This window comes from Physella acuta, unplaced genomic scaffold (assembly GCF_028476545.2).
Source record: "Physella acuta isolate Inbredline_101_S28 unplaced genomic scaffold, ASM2847654v3 ptg000213l, whole genome shotgun sequence".
In the NCBI taxonomy this organism is placed as follows: domain Eukaryota; kingdom Metazoa; phylum Mollusca; class Gastropoda; family Physidae; genus Physella; species Physella acuta.
Genome location: NW_026731732.1, coordinates 323,116 through 345,205, shown reverse-complemented (window position 1 = coordinate 345,205; position 22,090 = coordinate 323,116). Strand labels below are relative to the sequence as shown.

The following is a 22,090-nucleotide window of genomic DNA, read 5'->3' as shown; positions in this document are numbered from 1 at the left end:
GTTTAGTTTAGGCCATAGGCCTATATAAGAAATTTTTTTTTAATTAAAAATAAAATTAAAAAAGATTAGGCCTAGGCCCCTAGGCCTAGATCTAGGCCTAGAATTAGAATTGAAATAAATTTTAAGGCAAGGGCAATAGAATAGTCATAGATAGTGAATTGGGCATAGGGCTTATGCCTCAGACTCAGAGTCTCAGACATTGAATTGGTAGAGTGTCTAAATAAAAGTCTTAAAAATCAATAAAGTTACAGTCATCGGTGGAGTCAGCGTGAGTACTGCTGAGGAGTGAGACACGACAAGTCATGCATTCATGACAGATAAAGAAAGAAGACTGAGAGGGTGCAGGAAAACGAAACCGAACAAGCTAATATTTCATTAAAATGCACACTAACCTTTCGCAGTGTGGTCTATGTGTATAGACCCTTGAATCCAATTTGTTGCCTACATCAGCTGTTGAAAACTATATTGGTAAACATGAATGAATGTGGGAAATATTTTTAAAAATCATTCGTCTGCGCCACTCTCCCGTCAGCCTAATCACCGCAATCTCGAAAACCGGAAACGAAAATATTTGCAAAAACTATCCAAATACAATGACTATGACACAATCGAAGTCGTGAGACATAATCCCTCGTTAGCCTACCTAAGTTTTACTAACCCTTTTAAATAAACCTAAATAATAACTCTTTTTCAACTAGATTTAGATCTATAATAAAATCAATAGTATAATGATATATCGTGCAAAGCTTGGACTAGAGTGATACCCTACTCTATCAGTGTAACTAAGACTGTCTACTTTTAAGTGCTTACATTTAGTTTACTGACTTACTTTTACTCAAGTTACCAAGTATCTGCATATAGATCTAGATCTAGGGCCTATATGAAAAATAAATTTAGACTTTAGATCTTGAAAGAATAAACAGTGTGAATATAATCTTAACTTATTTTAAATTCAGTATATTATGTAAGTATATATCTACGAGCAACATTATTATAAATATGTTAGCAGCCTACTACCCAACAACCCTTAACTACCCCCCCCCCCACACACACACACACGCAATGCCCCCCCCCCTATCATGATGTAGCAACCTTCCACTCCCAATAGTAGCTCTAAATCATACCCTAATATAAACTTTCACAAACAATATGGTTTTTAAACAAGTCATCAGAAATGCACGCTTCAGTAGCTTGAGAAGGCAGGACACACCGTGTGACTTCTTCCAAGTGGGTGATACCATATTATAGTTTATTTAAAATGCGCACCCCCGGAGAAAAGTCTGGAAGAAACACTGCCTGCCTGGACTACTATACCGGGCATCACCCGACCTAGTGACGCCAATGGCTTGTTTTAAACACACTGTGCTTCACAAACACAACACAACAAAAATTAAACAACATAAACACTATACAACCAAAGGGCACAGAAAGAAAAAAAAAATCACAATACTCAAAAACTCAATAACAGCACGTGTGGTTCAGGCATTTCAGTTTCTATTCAGGTCATCCAGAGGCTGAATTTATATGCATGTTTTAAAAAAATTAAGTCTTTAGAAGCTATACATTTTGATTGCATTATATTGATACAGTAACATTGCAGTGATTTCAGCTTTAAAATTAATTTTACTTTGGCAGGAACAAAAACAAGAATATGTTAGAAAAGGAATTTTTCCCTAAGTTGAGATTTTCCTCATAGAACAGTTACTAATATTCACTTAATGCCTTCAAGCAGATGCAGGAATATAGTTGTTTCTTATAGTAACGTGTACCACAATTAGCCTGTTTTGGTTGATGTAAGAATTGTATTCTGTTTAAGGCCTACTGCATGTACATATACAAATATACTTTGTCATATAACAGCATTCTAAAATAAGAATAAAAAGAAGCTCAGTTAAATGATTAATTTTTTAATTGATTACTATTTTACAAACTAAAAAATTAATAACACTGGTATTCACAAGCAAACTTTATTACTTTATAAATATCCAATAATATTGAAACATTATAACATATTTCGTGACATGAGTAATAAAGAAATAATTCTAAAATAAAGTTTCAGTATTATTTTATTTAGATGTCTACATATTCAATGAAATTATAAGCTAAGTGGGTTTTTTTTTTTAAAGAAGAGCTTTATTCCTAAACAAAACAGTTTAGTTTGATGTGTGTCTTGATAAATTGTGTCTGTAATTAGAATATTCTCTATAAAAATTTTAACAAGTTAAATAATAAATAAAGGACCAGATGTTAGGGCTGTGTAGGTAGTGCACAATTTATTTTACATACATTCTGTGGCTCATTAGGGAACTTCTTTAACAATGCTTCAAGAGAACACTTGTATTAAGCTTATAGAGAACAATAATAATGTATCATGATGGGAATCTAGAACTAATGTTTTCAGAATTTATTACAATCTACCGCTATTTAGCCTTAAATACAGAAGTGTAATCTGGGACATGTAGGGTCTCCCCTAAATCTAAAATGATCAGATTGTAAAGGAAAAAATTAATACATCCGAAAGTAACAAAAGTCTCAGGGACAATAAATTATTATGATTTGATATATACAACCAACATGAAAGAATGTAATAGATATTGATTCTTTTACTAGACCTGACTAAAATGAAGTTTGATGGTTAAGACTTAAGAGATAATTAAATGTGTTAGCTATTGCTATAGTTTTAATTCAGTAAATGTTTAACCTATAGAAACTAATTTCTCTGTTGCAATTAACATTTTAAAGTAAACTGACTTAAACATCCTGAGTTTTCTTCCTGCACTTAAATCACAAATGTCAATTTCTTCTCTCAATCATGAGAAAGAGTAGAAAAGCAAGAAACTAAAGTGAAAAGTTACATCTTTCAAACATTTACCCACTTAAAATTAGGCCCTCATTTTTCCTAAAAGACTGAATTTTTTTCAAAGAAGTATAGTTCATGATTGTGTTAATAAGTTTGGCTCTTTCAATGAAGTTTTTAATTAAGTCAGATCTTTTCCACAATTTACTTTATTGGGAATGCTCATTAACAACTCTAAATTTTAATATACATTTGTATTATGTAAAATCTAAACATATACAATGATTATTTTGAGTCATTTCAAGGCACAAACACTATAGTGGGTCCAAATGAGACAGACTACTAAAAATTAACATTTACAAAACTAGTTAAGCTATTTATGGCTCAACACATTTAGAATTTACTGGATATTGAAACCAATGTAAAACTGTAAGCAAAATGTTTTACATGCAGAATGAACTCTGAAAGCTTTCTCAATAATAGTAATAGAAATTTCTTTATAACATAAGTATAACTCTATACAGCAAAAATAGTATATTATGAACAGTGATAAATATTTTTATCACATCCATGACTAAGCTCTTCACACTCCATTCTTGCCTCCAGTCAGACAGTCTTTGTTTCTTTTATTTAAAGGCTTATAATTGTACATTTGTAAACAGTGCAGACTATACAGCTCTATGTGCACATTTTAAACAAGCTAATCATTTTAATTACATCTTTATACAGGGACATTTCTCAAGTGCTCAATAAAAATCAAATTATGGCTTTTAAATAAGGAATTCAAACTATTATAATCTCACTGTCAAAGTTGATAACTTGTGGTTCTCAATTTGACAACTTAACTTTAAGAAAAAACAATACATTTTTACATTTGGAAACAACAGAATAATTATCTTGAAGAAATCATAATCCATGTACAAAGTGTTAATTTCCACTGAGGAAGAATGCACTACACAAGGTGAATTGAATTATATTTACATTGACCGTTAGGCAATCAGCACCAATGGCATGTCAAAGGAAATTATTTCATGCAACAGGGTCCTTGTTCCAAGCCAAAATATTTTTAGAATGGTTTCATAACCACACACCCAATTTCTAATAATTTAAAGTGTTGTTATGGAATGCTTAAACTATAATCAAGGTCAACTTGCAGAAATAAGTTTTAAAAATATTTGTAAAAAGTTTCAAAATCAGTTATCAATGACCATTTAAGAAAATCAGACATACTGACACAACCCTTTCTTATTCTCAAGAACTTTTTGTACTAGCTATCTTTAAACAAGCAGTTAGAATACAAAATTTCAACAAGCAGAGTATGTATGATATGATTGAACAAAATTACGTTTTTAAATTAGGTAAATTATCATAAAATTATTTTCAAGAACTGATAATATTAAGTAATAGTCTACAATTGTTTAATCCACCTGAAACCAATTACATTTAAACTACTATAAGCTGTATATGTTATATGTTTGCAAATTACCCATTACCTGCTTTGTTATTATATACTGTTTAGTAAAAAGATAATTTTAGATGTTTAAAAGTGGTGTACCAATCTGTTTAAGTTGAAATCACTCAATATTTTCTTCTCTATATGTTCTGTTTACAGAATCTATTTAAAACAGGCGATCTAAAGTAATATCCAAAACAGTAATATCCAAAGACAGTTTAAACTTTATATATACATACAAGAAGTGTCCCCCTTTTCAAACATATTTTGGCATCACAATGTATTTTTTGAACATTAACGCCTATGTAATTGCTACAAATTAAATTTAAACCAAATTTAAAAGGATAATTGTTTTGAATGAGTTAACAGTGTGAAATCTAAAATGTAGCACAATTATATGATTCAGAAAATAAAATAATAAAATTGCAATTAATTAGGTTTATTTTTAAAGCCAATTGTAGTTTTTATGGAAGAAATGTTCAACTAAGTATAAATTATGATAAAGAAAACAGTACAAATTAAATCTTGGCACTAGTAAAATTCTTTTAATTAAAGTGAAGGCTTTATTAATATAATCCTATAGATAATTTCTATTAGTCTAGACTACTAAACGTAAATCCAGTTAACTAGTTTGTTTCCATGTCATCTTCTTCACTTGCAGCTCCAACTCCATTAGGGATGTTAGGATCACTGTGCTTCATTGAGGTGGAACTGGTGGTTTCAGTAAATGTTTGTACTTTGTTTGCCCTTTGAGATTTCCTGCTTTGATTGAGTGATTTCCGTTGATATACCAGAACATACGCTGCTTTTGTCTAAAACACAATAAAATAATTATAAGATACAATTTGAACCCATTCAAAAGATTACAATGTTGATATTAAAAATAGATAATAGAGGTCTTTCAACACAAGGGGCTGCTGTTTTTGGGAATCTTCCAAAAGTACAAGTTATTTTATTCTTTAATAACTAATTGACAGCAATAGTTTATGATAGCTGTATTAATTTTCTTTATATCTAGAAATTTGTAGCATAGGTTTGGACTTAAAAAAAATAGTAGAGTGGAGAATTGGAAGAATTATTTGTATCTTGTACTGCTCAACCATTCCAATAAAAACAAAAAATATTTCAGGCAATTTACTTATTATTGGGTTTTTATTTAATATGTTTATCTAGATAAAATGTATTGGTGTCTTAAAAATTAATTATTCTTTACCACCACTGTCATAATGATGTGGGACAGAGTTTAGTATCAATGCTTCTGTCTAAAAGGATTAAGGGGTTTAACAAAAATGTTCAATACTTGCCAAAAATTGGTTGTTTTTAAAAAATGTGCTTAATTGATCCAGTTATACAATTACATATCACTAAGAAAGTATGTAAAAAAAAAGTCTATTCTCCCAGTGATGCCACTAAACTCCTTTATTTACAAAACCAAACATTGGGTGTGTGTGTATAAATAGCATAATGCTATAAACTGAAATTTTCTAACAAAAACTAGCTGCAAATACTTACAACAACAGACTCAGCAGAAGAAGCTGTAACGCTTGAGTCATCAAAATAGTACCAGCTTCCATCATCTTTGTTCATGGCATAAGCTGTGTCTGAGAATTAAAATGTTGAACCATGTTTAGATTGTATCTCATTAATGATAAGATCAATTTTAAATGTAAATCCATCGTGGAAACAAACCACCACTTGTAAAACCTTAACAAAACTAGGTTGTGTTTATTCTCAAAATAATAAACATGTTCTAAAGTCACATTTTACTTCAATAATGGCAATAGTAACAATTTTAGAAGAGAACTTCGTCAAATTAAAACAGTATAAAAACAATTCATCAGTTCAGATCCATAGCAACTATTTTATTAAATATTGATCCTCCACTTCAGCCTCTTTGACTTGTGCTGCACCTGTGTTACCCAAATTTTCCTAAAAACCTCCAACAAAATTGACCTTAAGATTGTAAATTGCAACAGATTCCCTTATAAAAAGAGCAGGGTCAAAACTATATTCTTCATAATTCTGGTATACAGAGAAAAGGAGAAATGTAATAGTACAAAAATTAAAAATAAAGATTTTAACTAATCTTGACTCCTTACACACTCCTGGGTCAGAACAACTCAGTTTTGAAGTTTTATTTGAATGTGTGTTGTGCCTGTGTAAACTTGCTTATCTCAGTTGGGTGGATGAAATTTCATATTAAAATGTTAGATTTCATCTATAGTTTCTATCAAATTAAGTGATCAGCAGTTACTCAAAAACCATCAGTTTGATCATTTTATATCATATTCTCATAAAGCTGCATATTCTAAGAACTTTTAGCCTTTAATGAGTTCTCAGAAAAACTATTTCATTGCAAGTGCTATCCACACTCTTACTGTTACATGTATGAATGCACCGTCAAAACAGCCAGGACAAATCGACCCCGTTAAATCAACTCCCGTCAAAATGGCCTAGTCAAAATAGCCCTGTCAAATGGGCACCTACTTATTGGCTCCCGTCATAGTGGCTCGCGACATTTAGGCTCCGGACAAATGGACTCCCAACATATTGGCTACCGACGAATGGGCTCCCGACATAATAGCTCCAGACAAATTGAATCTCGTGACCAATATTGGCATAAAAGTAACCACTTTGTCCTACCTCCAATACCACTATGACCTCTTTTAAATGCCGGAACGAAATTGTTTTTCATGAACCAACATCAACTCACACAAAAATCGAGCCCTTAACAGCTAAATTCCACAGCTAAATTTTGACAATGTTAATTTACAACAGTAAAGATCCGTTGCTTAAAAAACGAGCACAGAAGAAACTATATGACGGGATCTTATATGACGGAATCCATATGTCGCTAGCCCTGTCAAAACCCGTTTTGACGCCGCACAGTATGAATGAATATTTGAGAAAGTTTAGAGCTTTATCCAGCTTTGTGGTGTTTTAGATTCAATACTTACTATCACTTATAATATAATGTTAGGAACGGATGTGTGAAAACAATTGTAGAAACATAACTTACAGTGGCCACCTCCTAATCCTCCATAATGATTGGTTACAGCTATGAGATCATACACATCACATTCATTTGATTCTTCATTGATAATATATTTACGCAGATCCAAACCACTGGGGAGAATCAATTTAAAATTATCTTAAAATTGATTGCAATTTACAAACTGAAATTGACATGCCATATTTTAAAAGCCAAGTATTGTCTTAACAGTTACAATAATGTGATAAATATTTTCAAAAGAAATTTAATTAAACTACATACTGTGTTGGGAACTCAACTAGTACATCAATTTTGTCTCTCCAGTATTTATTATAAGAAAATCTTTTCAAATGTATGATAAGGACATCTGGTAGTGACCAAAGATCAAATTTTTTGGTTGCTTGCTTGTGTTGTTCACAATCTGGACAGTACCTATAATTGAACATTAAAATTGTTGAAATATTTTTCTCTAGTCAATAGACAGATAAATTATTTGCTTAAAATGTTTAAACACAAACATACCATGGATCTTTATCACTTAGCTGTTCTTCCTTCATAAACAATTTTAAGCAGTCATCCAGTTGAATAACTGTCTTCTTTTGACCAGGACGTGCTTTCATGCTGTCATGCTCTTCAAATTCCTGCAATAAATTTAATAAAATATTTAAAAGGCACTACTCTGTAACACAGAAGCAATCATCATTCAGCATGAACTTAAAGAAAAAACAAATACCTCAGCAGCTTTCTCATCAAAGAATCTATCTTTGGCTGCTTTACTCCAATCCACAGCTATGTATGTTCGATCTAGGAAAAATAAACATTGATACAATTTTAAAATAGATTTAATGAATACTGTATTAATACTATTAGTAGTATTATTGATATTGTTATTTTATTAAAGACATACTTGTTATTCTCAAGGGCTTTCCATCGTCTGCCAAAATTGTACCATTCTCATCCCTTCCAAAATTATTTGCTGCTCGTAAAGCAAAGATACGCTTGCCTCTAACTGCTGGCAACAAGGATGAACATGAAGCTACATCATTTTCTTGACCAAGTTTATTGTTGGAAGAATTAACTGTCTCTATTTGAACAGCTGTTGTCTCCATTTCATACTCTGCACAAATAAGATAGAACAATTGATGTCTATAGAGTGACACATTTTCTACACATCTTAAATTACCTAAACATTTCTTTACCATTCACAGAGTGACCATTACTGGCTTCTCCTCCATCCTCTTCTAAAGTCCCATTACTGGCACCACAATAAGAGGAGTTTGTATTGGCAGATGATGTGTCATCTTCTTCATCATCATCTAATGGCTCTTCTTCCCAGTCATCTAGTGATTCAGGTATCTTGACATAACGTCTGTAAAAATGGTTTAATTACATTAATGATTGGAATATTAATTATTTTAAGTGTTTGTTTTTTTCAAATGTAATATTTATCAGACCATTTACTTACGACATTCTTTTTAAGAGCAGTTGATACAATGTTTCATATGTACAGGAGTTTCTATGAACAGCTAACAACATTGGATGGCCAAATAAAGGCTGACTGGATACTGAATTGCGATCAGGTGCACCATTTCTGCAAACATATTTTACATTATTTTCAGAAACAATTCACGAAACAATAATGTGCTATTAATTTTAAATACTGATGCCATTCCATTTTTGAAAATGAAACCATTGCTTTACTTACTTTTTATCTCTAAGGTAGATTGGCAGTACCATAGTATCTTCAACATTACTGCTAGGTATCTCATAACTGAAAAACAAGACTCATAATTAGTACTAAATAAAAATGAAAAAGACACGTTACTGTGGATACTACAAAAGTCTGATAAAAAAAAGGCCCTAAACTGCCAATCTTAAACTGAGATTATTTAATTATCTCTCTGTGTCCATTGTCGCACAAGGCTACCAGAGGTTATATAATGGTCACTATTGCTTAATCTCTAAAAATAAAAAATGTACAAGCTTATTAAATAAAAACATACACAAATATGTCATCTCTGTCCAATATATTATTTACTCCTTCTTCCATGTTAAAAATTTTATGAAATCTATGGTTGTAGACATCTGTGACTACCATCTGGAAAAAATAGATTATATCGTAGAGTAGATTCTTTATATAGATTCATAAAGGCCTACTAACTAAACCCCACATTTAAACACTAGAAGCAAGCTATGATGTAATAAAATGATAATTTATTATATGTTAAAAGCTTTAAGTTCTTGGCACATAGAATTATAACAAAGAACAAAGGCAGTGGACAAAGTCAGTCATTTAAAAATTGAAATTTTTAATACAGCCTTTTATAACTTCAACTTACTTAGCAATAAAAGATTTTATAATTTTAAAAAGAAAGTAAAAATACAATGTATGTGATGATAGTTATTTTTTACCCTATCAGATGGGACATCTACTTGAGCTGACAATGCTGAACATAGGTCTCTGATGCTGCCTGCTTTAGGCACAGTCAGTTTTAGCTAAATATTAATTGTAAATATTATTTTTTATACTTTTAAAAATAATATATAACCAAAAACTAATTCTACTGGGTTATGACACAATAGTTCAATTTCAATTTTTTTTTCATATAATATCCTACAATTCAAATAAGAAATTTTTTTTAAAATTTAGATAAATTAAGTTTAGATACCTGCATAGGTTTTTTTTCTGGAGGAAGAGGCACCCATATCACTTCCATTTGTCGTTCTTTTTTAATAGGAAGTGGTAATGATAGATAACAGAATGGATCAAAAGTAACTGAAATTTTTTCACAGTCAGGACATCGAACTGTTGATTTAAGAAGAGCATGGAAAATATCTACAATGACAGAATCATTCCTTTTCTTATAGTTGTCCCATGCTTCTTTTGCAACAATCTGAAAAAAATAAAACAACACAAAAACATGAATTAACTAAAAAAGCATTATAAGATTTAAGCAAATAGCATTAGTAAATGCAGATGGAAATTACCTTGTCAGGTCTTCCACCTGAGTCTTTAAGTTCAATGTAAGGTTTTTTCCTGATTCTGTTAAGGTCTTCATGAAGTCCATCTAACAAAAAAGCCATCAATTCCTGGGAATCTTGTTGCTGATATCCTGAAAATTGGGGTGCGAATCTTCCTACTGCAATCTGGATGGTAGAGAATTTTGAAGTATGATTAAACAAAATGTATTATTGAAACAGTCAATAAATTCTTTTCTTTAGGTAAAATTATGTAATCTGCTCCTTAGATGACACATATGCATAGCAAAATTGGATATATATTTAAAAAAGCAGGGGTCATTTCAATTTTACCTTGAAATTTCTAGGCACAGTATAGCTTTTGTGTCCTGACCAAATGTCCCTGATAAGTTCAGCATATGTGTTGGCTATTTCACCCCTCATGCCTAAGGGATTTTCTTTATTAAGCTCCTTCTCCCACACATTACTCAGCATATAGTCTGTAAGGCGGCCAACATTGCTCATGCACTGTAGACATTTGACAGAGAAATAAATATACGTAATGACACAAGATCCACTACAATAGCACAAAAAATCTTTTATTTCTGTTGTATAAGAGTATTTTTAACACAGAATGCACTGAAATTATGCATAGTGAATTGACAATTGATTGGCATTAAAATATTTGCACCTAAAAATGTTGAATACAGCCCGTAATTGCTACTTTTTAACTAAAAAGCTGAATGCAATTGTTTTAAAGCTTGAGTACTGAATCATTAAAAAGTACATTAGCTCAAATAAAATGCATAGTATATAGATATACACACCTGTAAAGCAGAATTCATAAAACATGTGTTGCCTAAATTAGCTAGGCCACATAGCCCTGGTTTACTGCTGTTACTGCGATCATAGCCATTGTTGCTGTAAAAGTTATTAACACTATTGCTAGTGTAGCTACTTGTACTTGTTGCTTGACTACTTGAATCATAGGTTGATGACCCACTTGCACCAGTGTAACCAGCTCTATTGAGGTAGAAAATGTTATGGCATTTAAGCAGGCAAAAATAAGTAGTTCAACAATAAGCTAGGAACAGAAAAATTTATAACTTTGAATTTTTTAAATTATTTAAAGCTCTGGTGATAATAAACAAGGTGTCCACAAACAAAATATTGTCATACGGCAATATTGCCATAATAGACTATTTAGTCTTGCAGCAGTAACATATTCAATACATGAAGTATCATAATCACTGTGCCAGTGACTGTAAAACAACAGATTAATACTTTTATTTATCACTTATTTTGTTGTATTGTAAATAGATACACTTTAACAGTATTATTATGTTGTATTGTAAATAGATACACTTTAATTAGTAAAAATGTATCAACACCTCAGCCTAGTGATTAAGCACATGACCTTATTTCTTTTACAGAAAGCTTTTACCTGTTAGATGAATATGTTGTACTAGGGGTGGAACCATATGAGCTAGCACTGTGAGTGTAGTAACAATGGGGAAAAAAAAACAGAACTAATGAGAAGGTTTCAATTTTTAAAAATTAACCTTAGTCTAAGTAACCTTACATGCCCAAGCAAAAATTATTCTATTTAATAATATAATACAATATTTAAAATATAAAAGACAAAACACTAGCTTTGAATGTATATTTTAACTAATAAGCTCAATCCATAGTATTTAACAATGATTTTAAATTGAGACATATTTTATTAATACACTACACTGTAAGTTTTAAAAAAAATACCTTTTAGCTTGTCTTGGCCATGTGCCATCTTCATTTTTCTCTTCAATTACAATAACCTAAAATTTTAATTAGCAAATAATTAGAGTAAACCTTTTAAATTTATAAAATCTTCAAAAAATAATTCTTAAGTAATGTACATCAATAAGTCATAATTACTTATAAATGTGTATTACCTGCCCCTGGTACAAACCAGCATCTTGTAATGAGACATCTTTTTTAGTCAACAACTCATAGGTATTGCTCATGTAACGATTCCAAAGTCGTACTTCTTTATTATCAGGGATAGAAAAAAGCCTGCGCATTTCCTGTTCAATTGTAGCTGAAAATTGATAAAATTAATCTACAAATAGTTTAAATTTTACTCTTACGGATATTTTTTACATAAGTACAATACTATACATCCAACAAGAATTATTTACATTGCAAATTTTGCAGAAAATAAGGATATGAATGCAAAAAAATGTGATACCACTTCATACCAATAGTATCAGCTCTACTGAAGGCATGTGTTATCACAGTTGTAACATCTGAGTTGTTGCTTAATTTCAGTTCCATCATATACACTTCAACTTTACAATGTTTAACAAACATTCCTTGCTCTATGACTTTTCTGACGATGGGTTGCTGATTGGAAGAAAATAAATTCAAAAATATACCACCAAATTAAGATGACCAAAAAAGAATCTAACCCTACACTATTTAAAACAAAAACAATTTACAAAATCTAGAAAAAATAATTTTTTATTGCACTATTAATTCCTATTAACATAATCTGACACAACTATGCAATAACTAAATGTTCCACTTTTTTAAAGATTTTGGATGACACCTACTGGCTAGGCATTATTCCATGTTTAGTAAATTCATCTTTATTAACCATTAATGTCCCGTAACGCCCGCTGCCGCCCGACACCGTTAATGTCCCGTAACGCCCGCTGCCGCCCGCTTACAATACGCATAGAAAAATTAAATTTGTTTCATTAAAATTTGGCCTACAAATCCTAATTTTTAACTAAACAGGAAGTCGGATACTTTCAGCATCCTTTTCCGGTCTTCTAATTTCAATGGCGCTTTTGGAAGATAAAAAATAATAGTTTCTTTCCATCTCGAAATTTTAGACTCATCTGTCCAATTTTTAGTTGATTTAATATTAAAAATAAAATAAAATAATGCCTCTAAACGTATCTAGGCATGTATTTTATGAATTATATATCTTAAAGATAATCAAATTGATATTTAACTGTTAAATTCGATGCATAGCTGTTTAGACAAAAATAAATAAAGTTGACTACCGAAAATGACTTGTTTTGAATTTTCTCCGACATTTTTTATTTTTATTCTGTACTTGTACCGAATATAATATATTCTATTTAATACTGTTTGAAAGCCAGGTTTATTCCCAACACTAAGCAGTAGTTTTTATCTTAATTTTCAATTTAATTTAGACAAAAACAAATATTTTGTGAAACTATTCACTTGATCACACAGAGTTATGCTCCTTACATTGGGCCGTCATGGGTGGAGTTTTGGTAGAATGAATGGGACATTAATGGTTAATGTAATTCTCTGAGCTAAGCTAAAAGTAATAAAAAATAAACTATTTACCTGACCAGGAGCAACACCATACCATGAAGACAGTTTTTTGTAAGCGTCAGCAGACAGCAATATATAATCTAGATCATCTACTAAGTGTTCTCGCAGTACATTAGTGTCAGCTGTAAAAGGTGAAAATACTGAACATGTTTAATTTTGAAAACACAAGCTAATAAAATAAATTGTATTTGAATTTCAAAGCACGAATTAATAGCTGTAAAAAAAAAGTCTTACGTTTAAATAAAGAAGAGTTATCGATTGGCCCTGGGTGAACAGACTGGTCCCCTACATTGTATGAATCCCACTGATCATATCCTACATACTTTTTCCACTGTTTGAACCACCGAACATCAATCAAGTACCTAAGTAAAATATTTTAGTATGTTTTAATCAATACATTCAATAGAAGATAGGAATCAATAATAATATCTTTAATTAAAGAATACTTTAGGATTATTTTTAATAAAATGAATTTTACAAATGGATATACACACAGAGCCTTAATATTTGAAAAATAACTAATACAAACATCAGTTGTCATATAAAGATTTTTTGGCCAAAATTCCTTGTTGTATTAGTGCTAGGGTAATAATACTAATGAAAACAGAGTTTAATACAATATCTTGTGCCAAATTAGATCTTTTTTACAACTTCTTATACCAGATGTCAAAACCTTTGTTAAATTATTTCTTCCTGTAATATATTCCCTATATAATACAAACTAAAAAGTACATTCATTAAGTACACAACCAAACTGAATGCCCAAACTCATTTAGGACTCAAATATTTTAGATTCAACATATTCTTTAATGCATCAGATTATGTAAAAAAAAAAAACTGTAAACCGCTACACAACTCATCCCTGTATAACCACAATGGATTTTCTTATTCTGCCCCTTTACTTTTTCTTTGTGGGTTCAAATTTAGTCTTGTTTGGTAATATGTCGTCCTTTCCTAATTCTCAGTGTGTGCCAGGTCCATCCCCACTTGTAGGTTTTGATGTCCTGGTCAATGGGGCGGTGCCATGTACTTTGCCACAGGTGTTCAAAGAAAATTTTATCTGGCCATCTTATTTTAAGAATTTGTGGTGTTTGATTTTCTATAGTAGTACTGCAGATTCTAATCTTGCTCTTGCCCTGCTTTTTAGGTCTTTATCTGATACCCAGTCTTTATTCCCAAACATGTGAATTAGTTGAACTCTAATATTTCATTTCCATTTAGCTTGATGTGAATGTTCCGGATGCTATTGATTCTGACACCCTCTAAAAATGTTTCGCTTCTGTTTTTTTAGTTCTATTTTGGAGGCTTATTCTGATAGTTTATGATTGGTTTAAGCATGTTTATGAGTTATGAGGCAGATAACATCAAAATTAAGATCTTCCAGCTTTTTAGTTATTTCATTGCGATTTTATATAACTGGTAGTCTTCGCCATTATCCGCTAGAAATTAAAATTTACCAATTTTAGGCCAGGAAACATGACTAGATCGTTAGATCTAGATAGATATTTTTGGGGGATAGGCTACCGTCCTGTTTTTAAAGGCCCATCATAAATAAAGGTAAAATAATAAAAGGCTTGATCTGACTCGTAAGCTAAACAGTTTTTGTATTTTACTTTTCATTCCGACCTGTACCACCAGTCCCGTCATGAAAAGAAGACAGAGAAATAGAAAATAAAATAGCAGCCAATTTGATCTACGTTTAGGTTAAGTATATGTTTTAGAAAATAAAGATCGAAGGGAACTAATAGATAGTGTAACATATATACCATGATTCTCCTTTTTTAAGACTTTGGCCTAAGTATTCTTCAATTGTTTTCTTCTGGGTTGCTAGTTCTAAATCCGGTGGGCCTCCTTCCGCCATTTTGCTTCTTCTTTACGGAAGTTACGTCAAAAATGGGTAGGAGAAAGTTAAGTGAGGAAGTTTAAAAAAGTGACTTCCCTAGCCTAGCAGATCTAGAGCAGTGGTTCTTAACCTTTTTTTTTTTTTTTGTACGAACACCACCAGCTTTGTAATCGCATTCACCGAACCCCTCTTAATAGAAAAAAAAATCAAATATGATTTTTAAAAATTCATAACATAGGTAGATCTACATCTAGATTTATATATTTTCTAATGCACAAAATGAACCGTGCATCAACACCACTGTGTTAAAAGAGCAAAACCATTAAAAAATTGTTAAAAACATGTAATAACGAATAGGCCCCTATTTACTGCAATGTGTGTTCTACCTCACTATTACGGAGGGTGAATACAGTGTTTCTTCCAGACTTTTTTCTCCGGGGGTGGGGTGGGGGGAGACTAAATTCTCCAGGGGGGGGGGGGGGACACTGGTAAAAGTATATAGTTTTTCTATATAAATTGCGTTCGGGGGAGGGGGGGGGGGGCGGTAGACTTTCGATCAAGCGCCCACAGAGCGTCAAGTCCTTGCTGTATCCAGCTTTCTGTAACCAACCAGTTGAAAATTAAGCTCCTTTCGAATATTTAACTCCAGATATGCATACATCACTTGCAGTTGATTAAAATCCTATCTTTTCAATAATTAGCTCTGTATACTCTCCCCACATTTAACTCTGGCTGTACATTTAGCTCTCGCCATGCAGTACGCTTGCCTTATCCACATAAGGGATCGTCCATAAATGACGTAACGCTTTTTTGGCCAACGTCATACATCGTCACCAAAGTCTGACCCCCCCCCCCCCCCCCCCCCCCAGGCGTGTGACTTTGTGACGTCATTTATGGACAACCCTTAAGGCCTATATGTAGGTAATTGTTTTATTTACGTGTTAAATTTTTTAAAGAGCTATATAGATCGGGAACCCATAGGTCGCTAATAAAGTTTCAATTTGAGGGGGGCTTGTTTGTCGTAATATTTTTGTCGAGGGATTGTTAGTTGGATTCTACTTAAATTAACCGTTTCGCGTCCTTTTTTTTCTTGGCGATTTGTTGGTACTGTTAATCACATTGAGCATATCAAGCGCCGATATAAGAGTTACGTCTGAAAGTTACTCTAAAAGTCAATCTGCAACGACGTGCACGAGCATACATTTCCCGAAACACTTTTAAAGCTCTGGGAGTGAAGTCGTTGTTGAGTTACAATGGGAAAGATTCCAAAGAGATGAGTATAACGAATTTTAAAAAATATATCGCTAGTATAAACTAACAACAGTATAAATCAATAAAATTGGAGTAACTAGATCTACAACTTTTATTATCTAAAACTGCTTTTAACGACGAAAATACACTTTTATTTCATTGAAAACTCGTGAAACAATATATTCTAAGCTTTTTTCTGAGTATCATAGAAAGCGCGTAAAGACGTCAATCATTCAGGCCATAGTCTTTGAATTTTCTTTTCAATAAGCTCTATGAGTTTGTGTCTAAAGTTCATCCAATATAGATCTTTAAAAACATCTTTGGAAATTTTCGAGATAATTGTATAAAAATAAAACTTTTAGGCCCTATTTCAATGTTTGTGTGCGGATTTTTGTTATTTTGGGCCGCCTAACAGGTTCACCCACTCTACGTATTCCGGCTGCATAATAGTTTCGCCAACAAATGAACGCGTCGCCCCCCCCCCCTCCCTTCCCACCTTCTTATTTTGCTAGATAAAGGAGTGTAAAAAGTCATGGAAGTCGTTTAAAGGTTTGACTGTCTTTCATACTACAGTTGTTGTTATTTTGTTCAACTCATTAAAATTGTTTCTGACTTTCTCATGGATTATCTAAATGCCTTCGAAAAAATCTAAGCATGCAAAACGCAATGAATTCTGCAATTAAAAATGAGACAATAGACACTTTTGACCACTGAGTTAAATGACATTTTAAACAAATTATATTCAACCTCATCCGTGTACAGTCAGGTTCAAATGGGTAATTTTTCCCCACTGTACTAAGATGTTCAACAAAAGGCGAGTTTTCATGATATCTAATTTTATTGTAAGGGGATAACTTTGGCACCTAAAAGTAAAGCATTAGATTTAGAACAGCTAATTATTTTGTCCAGGTCGCATAACGGGGCCGCTAATGTCAGATATAAACACAACTGCAATCAAAACCAGTTCAGTCATCGGACTTGTGGGACGCAGCAGAAGATCAGTTGAGAAAGAAATAAAGTTTAGACTACATTCTTTGATGGGACGGATTGGCCTAAGCACTAGAGCTCGAGTTCGTATCCGGAAGTAAGTAAAACGTCACTGAGTCCACCCAGCTCCGATGAGTAGGCCTACCTAACTCAAGGCTGGACAAAGTGCCGACCACACCTTCCGAGGTCAAGAAACACATGAGCTTTACTCCATCTGCCCAATGGATCGCGTCATAAAAGGAGTTTTTTTTCTTCTTTATATTAATTGATCTACGAATACCCGTGTAACGTTAGAAAAACTTAAGGCGGCTAGACATCCTAATATATAGAAGTCCATGTGCGTACTTCTCTCTCTCTGTCCGCAAAATATTTTCACAGGCTATCATATCAGTATCTTCAGCGATATATGGAGAACTTGATGCGGACTTTTGTTGAAAATAATATGGTAGATGCTTTAAATGTATAAACAACATAAAAAAATAAAAATAAAGGCATATTCGAATGTAGAAAAACAATTTTAATTATGCAACTGGAAAAATGTTTATAGTTGTGACAAGAACGCCGAAATCGATGACGTCACACGTCATATGTTTGAAGTACGGAAAGTACACAAAACCTATGGCGTCATCTTCCAATTTTAGAATAGGAAGAAATGAAGTATTTATTAAAATTTGATTTAGATCTATAGAATTACTTATCGAGACGTAATTTATGAAATTTATACAATTGCCTCGGCCAAAACTAATACAAATTACTTTAAAAAACAACATAAATACCATTGAAAAGCCGGGTTTTTTAAATGGAATCATTTGTCTTTTGATCAATTGTGCATTTAATATGGTGTTGTGTTGACTAATTATGTATATAATTTGGTTTTATTTTTTCTGATAGGTATTAGTAGCCTATGTTATTTTAAATGTGTCGGACTTTTAGCTATTTAGTTATTTCTTTGCTTTGTCACTAATAAAGCACATTGCGTTTTGACCAGTAGCTATTGTATAAAATATTCTTCTAAAAAATATATAACATTAAAAATACAATGACCTATAATTCACGTATAACGGGTACCGACGGCTTATAGTAGTATAATAGTGCTGATCACACTGTACCCCATATGTCGAGGTAATTCAACAGATGAACTCTATTTTTGACGTATCGTGTATCTTGGTAACGAACTGGAAAAGACGATCATGATGATGTAAATTGAACTGAATATCATAAGAGTAGAAAGAAAAGCAAAACTGCACTTCATATATAATATATTGTATAGAGTATGAAAGCTATAGGACAGGAAATAACAAGAAAGAGAAATCAACTCTCGCTTCCAAAAAGTGGCATAATTAATTATTACTTATATTGCCCTTTCCAGAATGTTATTTCAAAATAATGCTGTTTTTCAAGAATCTCTTTGTGATGGTAAAAAAAAAAAAGATTGGTTTGAGACTGCACGGAACTAGATCTACATCATACACACAGTGTTTCTTCCAGTCTACCTCTACCCCCCCCCCCCACCTGAACGAAACGGAATTTATATAGAAAATATATAATTATTTTAACTGTGTCCGCCCCCCCCCCCCCCCTAACGGAAATTTTAGTTTGCCCACCCTTTCCGTCGAAAGTTTCAACCCTCCCCCCCCCCCACCCCGGAGAAAAAAGTCTGGAAGTAACACTGGACACAAATTCAAAATCTGGTTTTAAAGAGTAACGTTGAACTGGTAAAATGCTTGTTGGTGGCCTAATTGAAAATAAGCATAACATATGGATCTTATATCTAAAAATATTATATTTTTCTAGGTTCTTACACTTGATTGTTATCAATTTCGGCGAAATGGTACCTCACTACTCGCTCCACGTTGGTCGTAGTTGACATTTTACTGGTCTCAATAGTGTAGTATAGGCAAGACTCAGTATAGAGATCATAACAATAATAACAATTTCAATTAGGCAAAACTGACGGGTCCGTGATATAATTTTATATGTCTCCGTGAAGTAGTAAAAACAGTTTGCATATTTAAATAGTTTTGGCAGTGGATTAATAGTACCGTTTATTTTACTGTAAACTCATTCTATTTTTTCATGCATTAAAAGATTTCTATAACGCCAACAAGGTAGCTGACTTTCACTGACTTTCAGTCATATGTTGTTGCTACACAATCAAGTTTGTTTATTCTTAAACCGCTAGAACTGTAACAAGAAGTATTTACTAAAGTTGGGCACATCATACTACTTTCGCTTTCACAGTAATATACTACAGACTACAAGTAATCACTAATCTAGTAATCTACATATTATATGTTACTGTTAGTATTATATCTAGAAATTAAAAAAAAAATATTGAGATAATATTTGCTGAGTAACTGTACAATATTGTACGCTTACATTAGTTATGTACTCTGTAAGAAAAGTCCAAGTTGACAAAGTCAAGTGAGGTGAGGGCAAGTGAGTCGAAGTGACAGACGGTCACAGAGTGTGTTATACAGTTATAGTGTGTAACTGTAATTTTAAAGTAATTTACTGTAATAAATAATAATGAGTAGGCCTAATGTTAGTTTTTGTTACTAAGTTGTTAATGTTAAGTTGTTAGTGTAGGTCAGGGGTTCCCAACCCTGCGCCCGTGGGCGCCATGGGGCTCGCTGAACGATTCGTATGTGCCCGCCTCTCACTATTCGACAGAGACCGATTTTTTTTCATAAACATTTTAAAATATGATTTATTTTTAATTATTTGTTACAGTTTTTTTTTTTTTTGACTGCCTAGGTTTATTAAATATGTTCGATACTTGTGCCAACTTGTCTAGCGGCGAGCCAGACTGCACTATTTACGCTAGCCAGGAACGACTAGTGCCATTTGCACATCACGCCTTGTACACACAGAAAACCTTTCTTTACGTTTTGTAACTACATTTCTCTGTGTGTATGCAATTTGAAAAAAAAATGCCAAATAATTTTATTATTTTGAAACATTTTTTGTTTATTATTTATTAATACATTATGACTATAAGAAAATAAGAAAATAAATTATGGGAAAAAGACAAGTTATGGAAGGAGTTTGTCGATTTAAAATAGGTGGTACCCGCCACCCTACCGATATTTTAGAATGTGCTCTAGAGTAAAAAAAGGTTGGGAACCCATGGTGTAGGTAGTCACAGTGAGTCCAGTTGAGTGAGTGTGCTGTACTAGATCTACTACTAGATAACTAGTAGTACTCTCTGTACTGTGTCTTTTGTGTGTACTTGTTCAAACTTCATCTTTGACAAATTGAGTAGAAACTTCTTACTTAGTAAATTTATTACTCTGTTAAGGGGGAATTTTTATACTAGTGTCCGGTCATAATAATAAAAAATAGAATCTTCTGTAAAAACGGGTGGTAGGCTACTGGTAGTTAACTATTATATAATATATATTAACTAAGTACACGCATTGCTGGCTATTGTCAATGCTAACCCTGTCCCTACCCCCGACCCTAGTCCTACCATACACCTAACCCTTATTTCTAACCATAAAATTAGGACGAGATTACAATACTACTAACAACCAAACACACCTATTTTATGGAAGAGTCTATTATCAGACATCAGTATCTAAAACCATCCATATTGAATTTATTATTATTATAATAAATCACACATTACAATAATTAGGTCCTAATTAAAATTAAACTATTATTGAACTTCACTAAAACTAAATTTAGGTCAAGAATATGGGTGACTGATCATTAAGGATAACATTGTCCAATAATGTCATAACAGACATGGTTAGGTTGTTAGTAGTACTAGTGAACTTATTAGTGTTGACTGTAATTCTTGTCTAGTTTATTTATGGTTAGAAATTAGGGTTAAGAGTTTTGTTGTGGTTAGGGATAGGATTAGCATCGACATTAGCAAGTCATATATGTGTATTTAATTAACTACCATAACCTAAGAAATCCACCATTAATATTAAAATAAGTCTAAATTTAATTAAATTGTCATGTTGTGTTGTTTGTCATCCATAAATGATGTTGCGGGAGGAGGGGTTCGTAATTTTATGACGGTGGGAAAGGGAGGAGGGTATTGTCCATAAGAGCTTGACATTGTTTATGGACGACCGTCTAATCCAACTATAGACTAGCTTAACTATAACAATACAACTAGCAGGTGTATTTAATTAAATACACAAATGTCTTGCTAATGTCAACGCTATCCCTATCCCCAACCCTGTTCCTGTCATACACTTAACCCTAATTTCTAAACATAAAACTAGACTTGGTATTAAAATACTACTACTAGTAACGTAACACACCTATTTTCAGTAGAGTCTGTTATTGGACCTCTGTATATCTAACAAGAGATATTAAGAAAATAAAGTATACAAAAATTATATTACTCAAACATTTAAAAAAATTATAAATATGTATGATTATACTATTTTCAACATTATTAATATGTTTTTATTTCTTTTGTTTATGTAGAACATT

The 22,090-nt window shown here is 32.3% G+C and overlaps 2 protein-coding genes and 1 long non-coding RNA gene across 3 annotated transcripts in view; 1 reads left to right on the top strand and 2 right to left on the bottom strand.

Moving 5' to 3' along the window:
• LOC131937538 (FERM domain-containing protein 4A) overlaps nt 1-526 on the bottom strand; it is a 94,193-nt gene extending 93,667 nt beyond the window's left edge. Inside the window, exon 1 of the mRNA XM_059295054.1 lies at nt 393-526. The gene's annotated coding sequence lies outside the window, so the exon portion shown is untranslated. The remainder of the gene's footprint in view (nt 1-392) is intronic.
• A 324-nt stretch (nt 527-850) lies between these two features.
• LOC131937551 (uncharacterized) lies at nt 851-9,282 on the top strand. Its single transcript, XR_009386237.1, has 3 exons — nt 851-964; nt 8,451-8,594; nt 8,753-9,282. It is a non-coding gene; the product is annotated as an uncharacterized LOC131937551 (long non-coding RNA).
• Nucleotides 1,897-15,436, bottom strand: LOC131937550 (ubiquitin carboxyl-terminal hydrolase 15). The gene is made up of 23 exons (XM_059295082.1): nt 15,321-15,436; nt 13,789-13,916; nt 13,567-13,676; nt 12,441-12,585; nt 12,135-12,280; nt 11,962-12,017; nt 11,645-11,692; nt 11,028-11,223; nt 10,555-10,728; nt 10,231-10,389; nt 9,912-10,136; nt 9,655-9,738; nt 9,246-9,340; nt 8,948-9,013; nt 8,708-8,833; nt 8,442-8,611; nt 8,150-8,359; nt 7,976-8,046; nt 7,765-7,883; nt 7,525-7,674; nt 7,270-7,376; nt 5,763-5,851; nt 1,897-5,062 (listed from the first exon to the last, which is right to left on the bottom strand). The coding sequence occupies exons 1-23, from the start codon at nt 15,413-15,415 to the stop codon at nt 4,877-4,879; spliced, it is 2,955 nt and encodes a 984-aa protein (XP_059151065.1). The 5' UTR covers nt 15,416-15,436; the 3' UTR covers nt 1,897-4,876.
• Between the last annotated feature and the right edge of the window lie 6,654 nt (nt 15,437-22,090).

Bases quoted from the DNA above. Each gene is read 5' to 3' on its own strand.
- LOC131937550 (XM_059295082.1), bottom strand. From the start codon at position 15,415: ATGGCGGAAGGAGGCCCACCGGATTTAGAACTAGCAACCCAGAAGAAA. The intron at 10,390-10,554 runs GTAAAATTGAAA...TCTACCATCCAG, and splicing joins CTGTGCCTAGAAATTTCAAG to ATTGCAGTAGGAAGATTCGC. The intron at 9,341-9,654 runs GTAAAAAATAAC...TATTTTTTCCAG, and splicing joins TAGATGTCCCATCTGATAGG to ATGGTAGTCACAGATGTCTA.